Raw genomic sequence first — 12,734 nt, 5'->3', positions numbered from 1 at the left:
ATGTTGTTAAATCCCTGCAACAAGAAATCAAAAAAAGAAAAGTCGTCTTCAGGGGGGGGGGGGGTGGTGGGCCTCCCTTGCCCTCGTCCGCCAATTAGCCTCAGCCCCAAAACACATACGCGACTGGCAGATGATCATTAGTACTATCCAACAGCTGGCTGACAATGCTCGTACCTCGGGAGATGCAAAAGCTGCGGAGTACGAGGCCATATTGCGGCAATGCCGCCCCATCATGTTTAGAGGCGATCTTGGTGAGATCGTGATTCGACTCCTCGGGTCAAAAGAAGAAAGCGTTGTGGCCGCCACTACCGCCAAGATAACAAATAACAAACCTGGCGGAATGATGTTCGGAAGGAGTGTCCCCTACCCTTCGTTCCGGAGGAACCCACAACCCACTCCTTTGCTCAGACAGCCAAGATTCAGAGGCGGGGGGAAAACCTGCTTCTTATGCGGGGAAACTGCCCTAACAAATACTAAGGGCCCTTACAATGTAACATGAAAACGCCTTTTTCTATGTTAGTTATATGTACTTCTATACCACTACTAAAATTATTTCCACTGTCAGTCATCATTGCTTTCGCCTCTGATAGCACCCTAGTTGCTATAGGTTCCCTTTTTTTACCTTGTGTCGTTTCTCAGGCGCGGGTTTCTTATGCCCTTACGCTCTGGGGCCGACATTTCGGTGGGCCCTTCTTTTCGGTATTCCTTCCAGTTTTTTCTTTCACCTTCGCATTACGGTTTAACATTCAGGGCCCACCCTTCAAGCGTCGTAAAGTACTCGATTTTCGTAAGAAGCTCAACGATATTAAGCCATGTGTAGCAAAATGGTGTGACTGGAAGGGCGAGCCCATCGGAATGGTCGGCCCCAGACCTCCGCCCGCGCTGGTATCCAAATGTTACGTTAAGGGTTCTCCAGACTTGGTCATCCTTCGTTATCCGTCGTCTATTGTTGCCGGCGGAATCCATGACCATTACGAACGTTGGGAGGATATTACTCCAGTAGGAGAGGTTTTGGTCAAACGGGGTTGATGCTTGGTCCTATTTCAAACCTTTCAAAGGAACTTTTGCAAAAAAACTCTACAACTCGCCCCACCCCCCTCCAATGCAGCTTGAAAATAACCCCTCATGCATTGCGTTCGAAGAATTTATCACAGAAACGATCTTGGAGCGTGTTGCTAATGGATCACTACTGTTCTGGGGATAGGTTGGCGAGGTTGAACCACCGTACCTTGTCATGCCAATAACAATATAACCTTCCAAGCCTAGAATGTGTCACGGAACCTTTGGGTCAAGGACCTCCCCTTCTCGCTGGACTACCTGTCAGACCTCCCCTTCTCGCTGGACTACCTGTCAGACCTCCCCTTCTCGCTGAACTACCTGTCAGACCTCCCCTTCTCGCTGGACTACCTGTCCGACCTCCCCTTCTCGCTGGACTACCTGTCAGACCTCCCCTTCTCGCTGGATTACCTGTCAGACCTCCCCTTGGCTACAACCACGTTCAAACCGGTTGTGACGACAAGAGCGGTTATGATCATATCAAGCTAACTCCCGCTAGTAGAAAGTTATTCGGCCTTTCTTGGAAGGGCTGTTATTTCGTCTACACTTGTCTTCCGTTCGGATGGAAAGCAAGTGCGTATATTTACCACGCGACGGGTATGCTGGCCACCAATTACATACGTTCACTTGGAGTGCCTTGTAGTCAATATATCGATGATAGGCACATTGTTCAACTGGCTGTACAGGGTGTCTCTACATGGTCCAACTTTGAACTAGCCCAGGCAGCTGCTTACATTGTAATTTCCGTACTCACCTCCCTCGGATACACGCTGGCCATTAATAAGTCGACTTTCACCCCTACTCAGGTTATTTCTTTCTTGGGCTACCTGTGCCATTTTACCTGCATGGCCTTCTTTTTCCCTTTAAATAAAAGGAGAAATTCGCCACATTTTGAGAAGCGATATTATCAAGAAATGAGATTGATGTTAAAACGCTCCAACGCCTTGCAGGAAAACTACTTCCTTCGCAATCGCCGTCCCCGCGGCGAGACTATACTCTCGCGCCATGTATCGATCGATCAACAAAGTATGTAAGAACCCCTCTTACAATATGCTAGTGCGAGGGGCACTAGCATAGACACGGATCTTTGCCTTGGTTGGATAAACGCCACAAATCTGTGAAATTGTTCACTGACGCTCTGGTTGGGGGGTATCATAATGTCAGACATGCCTTATATTTTGCGCGATCACTGGGATAATAAAGAAACCGCTGCCCAACACATCGGGCTCAAGGAGGCCTCAGCGTTACGCCTCACGCTATCAACCGCGGCCGAACATTTACAAAACTCCAGGGTCGACGCTTACTCAGATAGCGCCGCTTTCGTCTAGGCATGGACGAACCAAGGGGGAAAGAGTAAGACGCTCAACGAGGCCATAAAAGCTGTCTACCAGGTTACTCTACGCAACAATATCTCCTTAACCGTAAGTTTTGTCCCCTCGAAAGAGAACTTGGCGGACGCCCCTTCGCGATCCTTGTCTCCCAGCGACTGTATGCTATCCCTAGCTGCTTGGTGCCATGTGGAGAACCTTTGGGGCCCTCACACATCTGACCTCATGTCCTTGGACACAAATACCCAACGGGACGCGGCGAGAAACCCACTCAGACATTTTAATCTCTGGCCAACTTTGCACTCAGCCGGGGTCAACGTGCGAAAATCTCTCACCTTTAGAGAACGCATACGACAGTTCCCACCCCCGGTCATGGTAGGCAGAGTTTTGCGCTTCCTCTCCCACAACTGCGCTTGTGCCTTCACCCTGATAGTGTCAGATGTCTTTCCGCGAAGATTATGGTGGCCCTTAGTAATCGGAAAATTTCAGGAAAAAATCCGCCGAGGCTCCAAAGGTTCCACAGGCTCACTTTTGTTCCCCTCTTCTTCCGGCGAATTCGTCCCCAGGACTTTCTCGTGGGACTTAAGAGCGTTCCGCTTTCATCTCGCAAACTAGAAGCTTATACATATTTTTTTCTTCCACCTCTAGTCAATTCCCCGTGTTTGGAGGCCTGCTTTAGCCTGCTCCGCTTGTTTTTACCCTAACGACGATTGTGCGTCTTTCTGTCAACGGTGCGGGCACAAGAAAACCACCACAGACTTTCGCCCTCACAAAACTGTGGAGATTGACATCCTTAGTATCGACACGAGGATCTCTAGCCTGCGGCAAATTTCGGCATCCTCGTCTTACGACAAGCAAAAATCTCAGTTAGAAAAAGAGCTTTGCAATTTCCTTTCATCCCTGGACCCTCCAAAATCAATCCTATCTTGCATCCCTCAAGATATCGTAAGGTTTCTGGTTTGGAAAGACCGCAAAGGGAAGACTAAGGTACATAGGGACGGGTGCAGTCCCAGTACCTCGAGAACTAAAAACACCTGCTCATGTCCTACACGACTAGCCTCCGGAACTGTTGACTCTATAATTGGAAAACTACGGACAATCTTGAAATCGGCTGGCCGAACTAGGGAATAGGAAGACCGCATAGGTTGGGGAAACCCCGCAACCCACATATCTGTCAAAGAATACTTAAAATCAGTAAAAAAAGAACAATCTTAGGCTAGGGTGCTCCCTAAACAAGCTGTGCCAATCTTTTTGATAATTTTTTTTTAAGTAGTGTCGAGCCTAAGGATTCGGCTCCAGGACCCTTCCGCTAGCTCTATTCAACAGTACAGATGGGCACGTGATCTGTCATTTTTTTCGTTGGAATTTTTCACCGGGAATAGGGCTTCAGACCTAGGCAGGATTAAAGCCTTCGACGTCCTACAAACTCCGGACGGCAGAAACCCTCTTCTTCGTTCGGCGCGTCGGAAAATCTCTCCGAGGAAGCGGTTCACACCCAATTCCAATCAGACAGTGTAGTAACTCAGCCATCTGCCCAGTACAAAATCTTATGTTTTACAAGAGAATCTGTGACGCGCTAAAGATCACTCTCTCGAGCGGCTACTTTTTTCGCACCACGTCCAAGCAGTCTTCGGTGACTAACAGCCCTTTCCTGGTATCGGCAGCCCAAGCCCGCTTAACCACCTATTTAAATGACCTAGCGATCAATGGAGGCGAGTGTCCACAGTTTCAGGGGCGGGACAGCCATTCTACTTTGTATGTTGGGCGCCTCGAAGGCGGACGTTGCTCGGCGCATAGGCTGGAAGTCAACCAACATGGTTAACCATTACACACTGCTATATAAGGTCATCAACGAAACTCCAGATGACGACACAGCCCAGATACTAGCATCTAGCACCGAAGACAACGGGGACATAGCAGCCGCTCTTCGACTCAGGGCCAAGTATCGGGAATATGACAGCATGTCCGGCTTTACACAAATGATCTAGCCACATAGTAGGGATATTCAAACGTTTAGTTTTCGGAGAGGGATATTAGTTACGGGGATTGTTAAGGTTGTAGTCAGGGTAGTTGAGGTATGATTTAGTGGTGACCCCTGGGCCAACGGTCCAGCACTCACATCTACCCACAACTCTCCTTGTCCGTGAGCAAGAGAGCAATAGTCTAGTTTCGAGTTCCGTTGTGCCTGCTGGTCATAGGCACTGAGGACGCATAAATACAGTGCAAGACTCGGTTTCAATTGAATCGATGGCAAATACCAGCGTGGTCATGTAGTATTAACAGGTTGTGCATTGTTTTAATCCAAGTTCCAGAGGATTCTCGCTGGTATGCGCATGAAATTTGCCTCAAGTCGAGGCTTGCACTGTTATTATGCGTCCTTAGTCTGTAAGTCCAGCGGTTATAGTGGAACTAGAAATTGGGCTATTAGAATAGAATACTATTAATACAAGCAAATCCAAATTCGCTCCCCCGTATTTTTTATCCAGTTGTATTAAACTATGTGTATGTGTAGGATCGTCTTTTGAATTTTTCACGCTAGTGAAGGCTATTTTTTTAGCCTAAATCCGCTAAACAGCGGGAAAATCGCTGTTAAATAAATATGTTGACGTATTTCCAGCCGTACTCTAATTCTATGCAGAAAATAGGTACTTTTGAATATTTTTTATTATCAATAATTTTCCACCCCCCCCCCCCCCCCCCTTGCTATAATTTCTGTTTAGTATCTGATTAGTTCCTGCTTAGTATCTAAGAAATTTTTTACCGCGGTAAACTAACCCAGAGTTAGCCCTAACCAGCGTTTAGGGAACAGAACTAATCCATGGGTAAAAATAAAATCGTGGGTTAGGGCAAATTTAACCCTGGGTTAGCGCTTATCGGCTTTCCAGGAACCGGTCCCAGTTTATGATATATATGAGTTTACGATTATATATGAGAAAATAGGCAAGAAATGGGGTATTTTATAGGGTAGCAATTTTCGGTGTGCAGTTTTAGAATTTCCCGACGAGCATCCTATCAACCTATATCCTGAACAACCTCCCTCCTCCCAAATTTGCTAGGCACTGTGACATAGTGGCGATATCATTTAGTGGCGTTATCATTCTAAGTATCGCATTCTATATCATGTGATAATTTTTTTTCTACATTAGGTTCCAAAACTAAAAAGGGAGGGAAATAGGAGAGTCAAGTATGTTTTGAAAATACTTTCCTTTATTTTGAACATGAACATTGCAAACTTGTACAAACAACAACAATTGAAATACTTGCCCTTTTCATCTCTCTTATTGATCAATAAATACAAATAATATATGGAATCTTCGTATTTAAACTGCTTATAATATTTCTTTTTCCTGACTAGTGTTCTTGGCTGTGTCATTATTACTCATTAGACCTCGTGCCGCTTTTGCTCTGTCAAAATGTGACAAAAACTTTCTTGCAAGTTCCAAGAATGACGCTTATCAAATATTGGCTTATCAAATTCACATTCTTATTGGCTATTCTAGTTGGAGGGCTGACACCGCTGTCCCTTAATCTTCTTGACGTATTTCTTGATAAGTGAAGCGACGCGCCCGCGATCGACTTGATGGTTGGACTCCTTAATCTGCAGATAAGACGCAAGATCTTCCATCAGTAACACAAATCATCAATTATTATTTCTCGCCATTGATCATTTTTAAAAACTACGATTTCTGTTTATTGTCGAGGTAATACTGGTCAAACACGGTTGAGGGTTAGTCGAGGTAATACTGGTCAAACAGGGTTGAGGGTCAGTCGAGGTAATACTGGTCACACGGGGTGGAGGTTCAGTCGTGTTAATACCGGTCAAACAGGGTTGAGGGTCAGTCGAGGTAATACTGGTCAAACAGGGTCGAGGGTCAGTCGAGGTAATACTGGTCAAACAGGGTCGAGGGTCAGCCGAGGTAATACTGGTCAAACAGGGTTGAGGGTCAGTCGACTTAATACTGGTCAAACAGGGTTGAGGGTCAGTCGACGTAATACTGGTCAAACAGGGTTGTGGGTGAGTCGACGTAATACTGGTCAAATAGGGTCGAGGGTAAGTCAACGTAATACTGGTCAAACAGGGTCGAGGGTCAGTCGACGTAATACTGGTCAAACAGAGTTGAGGGTCAGTCGACGTAATACTGGTCAAACAGAGTGGTGGTTCAGTCGTGGTAATACTGGTCAAATAGGGTTGAGGGTGAGTCGAGGTCATACTGGTCAAACAGGGTCGAGGGTCAGTTGACGTAATAATGGTCAAACAGGGTAGAGGGTCAGTCGACGTAATACTGGTCAAACAGAGTTGAGGGTCAGTTGAGGTAATACTGGTCAAACAGGGTTGAGGGTCAGTTGAGGTAATACTGGTCAAACAGGGTTGAGGGTCAGCCGAGGTCATACTGGTCAAACAGGGTTAAGGGTCAGTCGAAGTAATACTGGTCAAACAGGGCCGAGGGTCAAAATATATGCATGTTCATTGGAATCCTAATGTGCATCGGACAACCCTCTCAAGACAATGAGGGTCTAACAAGGACAAGATAATGAAGGCCAAACAAGGTCAAGATAATGAGGGTCGAGGGCTGGTCATAATAATGAGGCGCTCGAGGGTCGGTCAAAATAATGAGGGTCAAACAAGGTCAAGATAATGAAGGTCAAACAAGGCCAAGATAATGATGGTAATGAGGGGTAATGAAGGTCAAACAAGGCCAAGATAATGATGGTAATGAGGGGTAATGAAGGTCGAAGGTTGGTCAAGGACGGAGGTGAGGGCAGATGTTCAAGAATCGCAAAAGTCAAGATATAAGTGGTCTTTAAGGTTACCTTGTCAACAGCTCGCTTGAAGATGTTCTTGTACTCGTCTTTGCTTATCTCTTTATGCCTCAAGAAAGGCCTTAGGGCGGATCGTACCTCGTCAACGACTTGCTTATGGAAGTGTAGTCGTGCAATGCCCTAAAAGCAAAAAAAAAAACCTGGATTACATCCGGGCGCTATCACTATACAAATGCAGCAAAATAAGTGTTTAAAAAATCAAACAAAATCATGCAGAACGAACGTAACACCAATGTCAGTTTAATAGCACAGCAAAAATATACTAGTTTCCAGACCAAATATGTTTCGATCTCAATCTTTCGATCTCGATCAAACGATCTCAACTTCTGGAGCTTGATGTCCTTTGTATCGCGACTTGATACGCTTATCTAAGACAATATTGTTGTTTTCAAAAAATACTTTGCAGTCTTCCCGATAATGGTGCCCAAGAATTATTGTCCACAGCCAATGCAGGTTGATGACGTCATACCGCTAACGGTCATCATCACCATCGAAAACGTTTGCCAATAGACGTAGCGACTTTACCAGTATAGATATAGCTAGTCTTTTTAGAACACGAGCTTTATCTTTCCTCACCTTTTTCCGGCTCTCGTCTCTCTTTTCCTGCGTATCAGCAGAATTCTGGCTGCAGCCTGCACTATCTTGGACCCCTTGTGAGCTAGAAGACGTGGGGAGGACCACAGCAACCGGCAGGGGTGTACTGGATGCATGTGATTGGGCTCTGTAGGAATTCAGAGGTGGAAGGATGTTGGGCTGTTGGGGTACCTGAGTTTCAGGGTGACCACGTGGCTTAGGAGATTGTTGGACTTCTTTATTCCTGGGTGCGGAGCTCGGATGGCGAACATTTGGTAGCGGTGGCAGAGGGGGTGGATTGATTAAAGCTCGCATGTGACACGTTCTGTTGCGCAGCATTTCGATGATGGCCAAGTTATTACTATGCTGATCACGTGAACCTAGCAATTCAGTCACGCTTTCTGTCTTCACCTTACAAGTTTTCGCGACTTCGGAAGGCTCGACATCAAAATTATTACTTCCGACGATAGTTTTGCTTTCACTGCTTCTGGCTGGACTTGAGCTACAAGTTTGTCTGGGTTGACTGCTTTCATTATTTCCCTCACGATCATGTTTTTCTTGTTTAACTTTAACATCGCTCTTTAATCTCGCCAGGTGTTTTGGCGTTGAGCCTGTAGCTCCGGTGCTCTTGTCATAAGTTATTATTCCAGGGCCTAGCGCTGATTGGTTCTTGGTATGTGTTATTGTTCCAGAGAACGATGGTGATTGGTTCTTGGTATGTGTTATTGTTCCAGAGAACGATGGTGATTGGTTCTTGGTATGTGTTATTGTTCCAGAGAACGATGGTGATTGGTTCTTGGTATGTGTTATTGTTTTAGGGAGCGCGCCTAATTTCTTCCGATGTTCGGTAGAGTCAGTCTTTTCTTTCTCTACTTCTAGATAGGACATTGACCTTTCAATGGGTTCTGGCTTCGGAATACTGACTCCGGCTTTCAACACTGATTTGCCGTTATCAGTAATTGTTCGAAAGCTTGGTACTGATCCACTCATTGCGTTAACTTTTGTTCCAGGGTTTGATGAATCTGTTGTGAGTGTCTTTATCGCAGAATTCTTTGTTATAGAGTTCGATTGGTTTTTAGTAAGTTCCTTTTTTTCAGAGCTCGATGATGAATGGTCTTTTAAATTTGCTGTTGCGGAACTGAGTAATTTTGAAGAATCCTTTTCCTTAACGGTTGCACTTTGCAGACTTGAGTTCTTTTTAGGGATTCTAAAGCGACTTTTAAACGTCAAGGGAGGCCGGGGTTTTGTTTTTTCACGATGGGTACCTCTACTGGATTGTACAGAACGCCTTTCAAAACGATGCGCATGCGCAAATGAATAATCATCGTCTTCAGGGGAATCGCGAACGCGAACTTCTGTCTTCATCTTTTTACAATCGAGGCGATCGTTGCATTCGTAAAAATCAATGTTATCATTTTGTAAGAAAGCTGTTCGCCTTTTTGCTCTTTCAGCAGCCAGGATTTCAAGAGCTTTTACCTTGGTCGGGTCCCGTGAAACAACTCGCTTTCGCTCCAAAGTTCGAATGATGTCTGAGTCCCTGTCTAACAGCCGTCTTTCTGAGTTTTCAGAACTGCGTGACGATTTAAGATCATGTGAGTTCAATTTGACCACGCGGCCGTCACGTGATATGGTTACGTGTTTATCGTTGAGGACTTCTATTCCGTCAAGGATTGAGCCCAGAACATCTGATGACTCTCCGCTGCAGAGAAGTTAATTATGGTACATCAGAAAAATAAAGATACCACAAATAAAATACCCTTATATCGCAGACGTGTTGACAGACCACTCACCTCTGAAAACAGCCGGTATTTACAGTATCCCCATCGGCGATCCTATCGTCATAACTGTCACTCACTTCCAGTGAGTAGGAGTTGCCGAAAAGGGAAAAACTCAATGTGGGCTCCAGTCTACTTGGAAATGGACAGTTGGAAACAATCCGCCCCATATCCGTACCGCTGCCAGAGCCCCTAAGACCTTCATTAAGTCTCTCTTTCACAGTGCGCCCCCGTCTAGCAGGTCCTTCAAAGGGGTTCACGTATGAATCCTCTTCAAATCGAGCTCTTTTAACTCGTCTCGTGGAAGACTTCTTTGTGCGTCGTTTTTTTCTCGGTTTGCGCTTTGAGCTAGACTTCGTCCTCCTATTTTTAGATTTAGTCTTGCGACCACGTGTCGACCTAGACCTAGTCCCTTCGCGGCTTGAAGTGTGAGAACGTCCTCGTGTTGATGTCCGAGTCCTAGTCCTCCCTCTGCTGGTAGCAGTTGAGCGTGACCGGCCGCGAGTTGATGATCTTGTCCCAGTCCTTCCCCGTCGATTGCCTCGTCCTCGGGCCGAGGCTGCTGTGCGTGCATGGGTCGTCCTACCTTAGAAAATAGAATGGGGAATGTTTGATATCAATCAATGTATGTTTTTTAACCTCATCGCCAGCTAGGCCTTGATTATGATGTCATCAGCGACATTCATACAATGATACAAGTAAATAGGAGATCATAAATAAATGCAAATATAAATTACTGGTACTTAGGTGTAAAAATGGTAAAACCGGTTGGTACTGTATTTCTGCTAACAGGGCAGGCCTCCAGACTGCAGGCCATGGGTAATAACCGTGTATACTTAGAACTAAGGGGCTGCACGACGTCTTTAAGTAGAGCAGTCTCAATAATTACAGCACTTTTACAGAAACAGGAATGCAGAAAGATGTATAAAAAAGAAGAAAAAGTCTTATTACACACCAGATTCATTAGTCTCATTAGCACTGCTTGCTGTGGATGGACTAGGACGAGTCCTCAATCCTCTCCTCCTTCCTTCCTCATCACCACTCTCCTCAGTGCCATGCGGTCTGCAGATAGGACAAAACCACTCCTCTATTGGTACGAACTCGAGAGGGGATGTCAAACATTCCATGTGATATCTAAAAATAGAACACAACAAGACATGGAACAAGCCCCATGGGCATGGGAGAAGGGGTGGAAGCGGGGGTGACACAAAGTTGAAATAAATAAAATTGAAGAGTAAAACATCTGTCCCCTAGAACATACAAGTACTGTAGAACAGTATTGTTTTCAATCACCAAATTATTTCCGAGATTGGGAGATTGGTTTAGCATTTTACAAAAAATCTCTTTACTCCCAAATCTCTTTACAAAATCTCTTTACTCTCAATTTTTGTATGAAGAAACACCTCTTTCTGGCAGGGAGTTGCAGCCCCCCTGTAACGCACCCCTAAGGTTATACTGGTACTGTAAATGATTGTGATTTACCACTGACTTGGTAAATAAGACACAGCATTCTTACCCTTTGTCACAGTCATCACAAAGCAACAGCCTGTCTTCTCTATCACAATCATGACAAACCTGAGGAAGGGCAGAAAGGAAGTCTTTAAGGAGATGTATAATGTTTTCCATAACACAGAATTACGCACAAACCTCACAATAGGTAGGTTCATCTTCCCATTCTTCTTCTTCAATAACCTTCTCCACAGGAATCTGTTAAATTAAACATGTTATGTATGATGACTTTGTAGAAGGCTATGCATGCACAACTATAAACTTAAGATATATAAGCTTAAGTAATAATATAGCCAAGCCACTTAGTCCCAACATCTGTTTTTATGGACATGTCAATTACCCTGTGTAGGATAGGGCCTTTCTTTGTTGAATGAACAATAATCTCTGAGAATTCCTTCCTGTCTACTGGGCATGTCACAGCATTCTATAAGGAAAAAAATCCAGAATTAATCTTGATTTTAAATTCCTCATAGCAGTATAAAACAATTTAATTTTCTTGATGTTAATTTTAATGTACCTTGGACCATTCTAATATACACTCCAAGCAGAACACATGCATACAACTGTTTGGTGTACCAAGCTTTTGCTCACTCAAAGACATCAGACAGACAGGACATTGTGCAGAGTTGGACATTGTTGCATCATCATTGTCAGAAATGTTTACATCTGGGACTTCATCATCATCATCATCAGATCCAACATCATCCACATCAAATTCTTCTGAACTCTCTTCTTCATCACTTTCAAAGGCAATGTGGGCCTTTCTCTTACCCCGAGAAGTATTAGCAGGTGTCAATTTATTGTTGTCATCACTGTCATCATCATAATCATCACTTGTACTATCATCATTTACAATACGCCTGCGGAATTTCTTCCTTTGGGTGTAATCCAAGTCAGAATCACTTTCCATGTTAGCCATGGCAACAGAATTAATGGAACTGTATTAATCATTTTTCAGCACAAAAACTTGATTTGTCAGCTGTGTATCCAACATCCTCTAGTGAAAAAAAACAGTGTAATTACTGGAAGCCATTAAGTAGCATTATAAAACTTGGTAAGAGCATATAAGTTCTTATTTACATACTCCCCGAAATATACGATAGAAGATGCATCATATTATATTTAATGCATCTCTATATCTCATTTTACTTAATTCTAACTCCAACTGTTTTTAGTGATGGAAAGAATATTTTTTTCTCGTTTATCAATGTAGTAACTTAAGTGAATTTAACAAGTAACAAACGAGTTCAATCAAATTCAAAAAGAATATTCAGTATCATAAAAAGATAGCATTAAAAAATAACGCCAAACATCGATACACCTACCATACGCGCGAATCCACGGAAGTCCTTACTTTACAAACATTTAAAACTGAGATTTAGAACCAAAACAAGAACAGATCCTTTACAACACGTTTACTCTATATTGGGATACCGCTGACCGATACACTCTGAGCAAAGAACAAATATTCTGTTTTCGGGACATCATGATTGCATTTTTTTTTCAGAGTTGAATCAAAACAAATTTCAAAAACCTTTAACTCATTAGCGAGAAAATTGTAATCTACTTCGTGCTTGCCTTTACGAGCAGACGAGAAAAGGGGCCAAGTATAGGGATTCGGAGACTGACCGCTTGCTTCGTTTGGTCGTCGGATTCCGAGCGTTTCCCGGAG

General features: G+C 44.1%; 1 protein-coding gene across 5 annotated transcripts; it reads right to left on the bottom strand.

Moving 5' to 3' along the window:
* Window positions 1-5,571: 5,571 nt before the first annotated feature.
* LOC116604366 (PHD and RING finger domain-containing protein 1) lies at window positions 5,572-12,729 on the bottom strand. 5 transcript variants are annotated; one of them, XM_032366620.2, is made up of 11 exons: window positions 12,388-12,604; window positions 11,580-12,059; window positions 11,403-11,486; window positions 11,201-11,260; window positions 11,070-11,128; window positions 10,509-10,687; window positions 9,569-10,139; window positions 8,498-9,477; window positions 7,782-8,455; window positions 7,197-7,325; window positions 5,572-5,982 (listed from the first exon to the last, which is right to left on the bottom strand). In XM_032366620.2, exons 2-11 carry the CDS (start codon window positions 11,979-11,981, stop codon window positions 5,881-5,883), a joined length of 3,240 nt encoding a protein of 1,079 aa, XP_032222511.1. In that variant the 5' UTR covers window positions 11,982-12,059; window positions 12,388-12,604; the 3' UTR covers window positions 5,572-5,880. The 5 variants fall into 5 exon arrangements, with proteins under 5 accessions (XP_032222511.1, XP_032222510.1, XP_048584474.1 ...); XM_032366619.2 differs by having other exon boundaries at window positions 7,782-8,539; window positions 8,582-9,477; XM_048728517.1 differs by lacking the exon at window positions 12,388-12,604 and adding an exon at window positions 12,641-12,729 and having other exon boundaries at window positions 7,782-9,477.
* Between the last annotated feature and the right edge of the window lie 5 nt (window positions 12,730-12,734).

The sequence above is a fragment of the Nematostella vectensis genome, chromosome 6 (genome assembly GCF_932526225.1).
Source record: "Nematostella vectensis chromosome 6, jaNemVect1.1, whole genome shotgun sequence".
In the NCBI taxonomy this organism is placed as follows: domain Eukaryota; kingdom Metazoa; phylum Cnidaria; class Anthozoa; order Actiniaria; family Edwardsiidae; genus Nematostella; species Nematostella vectensis.
This window is presented reverse-complemented; position numbering and strand designations above follow the sequence as displayed.

What these genes read in the sequence shown, in the direction of transcription:
- LOC116604366 (XM_048728517.1), bottom strand. Translation starts at nt 11,981, where the DNA reads ATGGCTAACATGGAAAGTGATTCTGACTTGGATTACACCCAAAGGAAG. An exon ending in ATGAACCTACCTATTGTGAG is followed by an intron (nt 11,129 to 11,200) that starts GTTTGTGCGTAA and finishes GCCCTTCCTCAG; the next exon opens with GTTTGTCATGATTGTGATAG. An exon ending in TGTGATGACTGTGACAAAGG is followed by an intron (nt 10,688 to 11,069) that starts GTAAGAATGCTG and finishes TTCTATTTTTAG; the next exon opens with ATATCACATGGAATGTTTGA.